General features: G+C 60.1%; 1 protein-coding gene across 1 annotated transcript in view; it reads left to right on the top strand.

The window, feature by feature from the left end:
- CDC42EP1 (CDC42 effector protein (Rho GTPase binding) 1) overlaps window positions 1–1,494 on the top strand; it is a 2,550-nt gene extending 1,056 nt beyond the window's left edge. The window contains exon 3 of the mRNA XM_010137996.1: window positions 683–1,494. Within this exon, the coding sequence (XP_010136298.1) occupies window positions 683–1,494 (812 nt within the window). The remainder of the gene's footprint in view (window positions 1–682) is intronic.
- The last annotated feature ends 212 nt before the right edge of the window (window positions 1,495–1,706 follow it).

The following is a 1,706-nucleotide window of genomic DNA, read 5'->3' as shown; positions in this document are numbered from 1 at the left end:
GCATCCTCCCGGAGGAAGCCAAGAGGGTCCTGGAATGGTGAGGCAATGACCACACCAAAGTAGAGCGATCAAGGACATGGCCTTCCCCATCTCCACACAGATGCTCTAACCCTGTCTCTGGCTGTGCTGACCCCTCTATCAACATTTGCTCCTCAAGGGACTCCATCCCCCCTTTCCTCATTGTGCCCACAGCCCTCCCTGACAGCCAGGGTACAGGACGGACCTTCAGGGAAGGGTTACGGGAAGGACAGGATGGGACAGCTGGGTGACTCTGGCCTCACAGCACTGGACTGTGACTCAGCTTTTCCCCAGGGAGGGAGATCTGGAGCAGAGGGTCTTGGGGGGTGGGGTGCTTGGGGGTTGGGATCTGGGGGGGCCTGCAGCAGCTGGGGAGGGGGCTGGGGCCACAGGGAAAGGCAAGCTGAGGCAATGCTGCCATCTCCTGGTCCCACCTTCCTGGCTCAGCCCCCACTAGCATCTCACCAAGACCAGAGCCCACCTGAAGAACCTCCACTGTAACTTTGGGTTTTGGAGGTGTCTACACAGACACTGGCCTGTACTTTAAAGGCCAATACCACCGACAGGAGCATGACCAGCACCACTTCAGTGGTTGTGTCCCTTGACCCCCGCAGATGTAAAGCACGCTTCCTTCCTCTCACCAGCCATCCCTTCTGCCTCACAGGGCTGGAGTCTGGGTTTTGTACCATCCCTCGCATCCCTCGCTTGGAAAAGGCCCAAGAGAGCACCTGCCCTGGGGAAGAAGAGCTGAAGCACTCAGACTCCCTGCTCTCCTTCCGCCTGGACCTGGGGCCCTCCCTGATGAGTGAGCTCCTCCAGGTGATGAGCTTCTCCGAGACCAATGGGAGTGAGTTGGGGGAAGAGAGCCCAGAACTCCCATGTGGTAAGGGGACAAAGGACGGGGTCTCTCCAGCATCAGGTGCATCCCATGGAGAGGACAAAGCAACATTCAGCTTCTGGGACCACTCTGGGCAAAGCAGCCTGTCCAGGGCCAACTCGCTGCCGGGACTGCCAGTCCGTGCTAACGGAGAGGCACATGCCATCGATGGCACTGGAGAGGACCCTGCCTGGGCTTCAGGGCCAGGGGCAGTGCTCAGAGGCACTCCATGGCAGGGGCACTGGAATGACTGCACCATCGAGGCAGGAGAGTTTGACCGAGCGGCTCAGGTCCTGGCCCAGCATTACGGTGGGACCAGCACCCCATGTAGCTCGGAGAAGGGCAAGGGTCCCCAGCAGGCCAGGACACAGACCCTGTGGGAGAGCCCCAGCAGCAGCTCATGGCGGTCACAAGTGACAGGGGAAAGCCAGTCCCCTGAGGCCACCTGGAATGAAGGAGAGGAGGAGGAGGAGGAGGAGGGGGAGGAGGAGGCTAATCTCTACAGCCTGCAGGAGAGGTACAGTGGTGCTCGGGGCAGGCGTAGCAATTCCTTCGAATATGCAGATGAGGAGGAGGAAGACGATGAAGTCAAGGTGTGAACAGCCATCCCTCCCATCATGGCCCCCTGCCAGAGGCACTGGTGCTGAGGTCTTCACCTTCCTCCATGACCCCCACCCTCAGGCACCAGCATCACCAGCAGACCCAGTGGGTGACCTCCTTGCCAAGCTGAGAAAACTGGGAGGGGCAGACAGATGCAGGAGGAGAGCCACTTCTTTTCTGGGGGCCTTTCTGGGGCTCAGCCAGGCTGCTG

Source organism: Buceros rhinoceros, unplaced genomic scaffold (assembly GCF_000710305.1).
Source record: "Buceros rhinoceros silvestris isolate BGI_N320 unplaced genomic scaffold, ASM71030v1 scaffold11386, whole genome shotgun sequence".
Taxonomy (NCBI): domain Eukaryota; kingdom Metazoa; phylum Chordata; class Aves; order Bucerotiformes; family Bucerotidae; genus Buceros; species Buceros rhinoceros.
The sequence above is the reverse complement of the archived record's forward strand: the minus strand, read 5'-3'. Positions and strand labels throughout refer to the sequence as shown.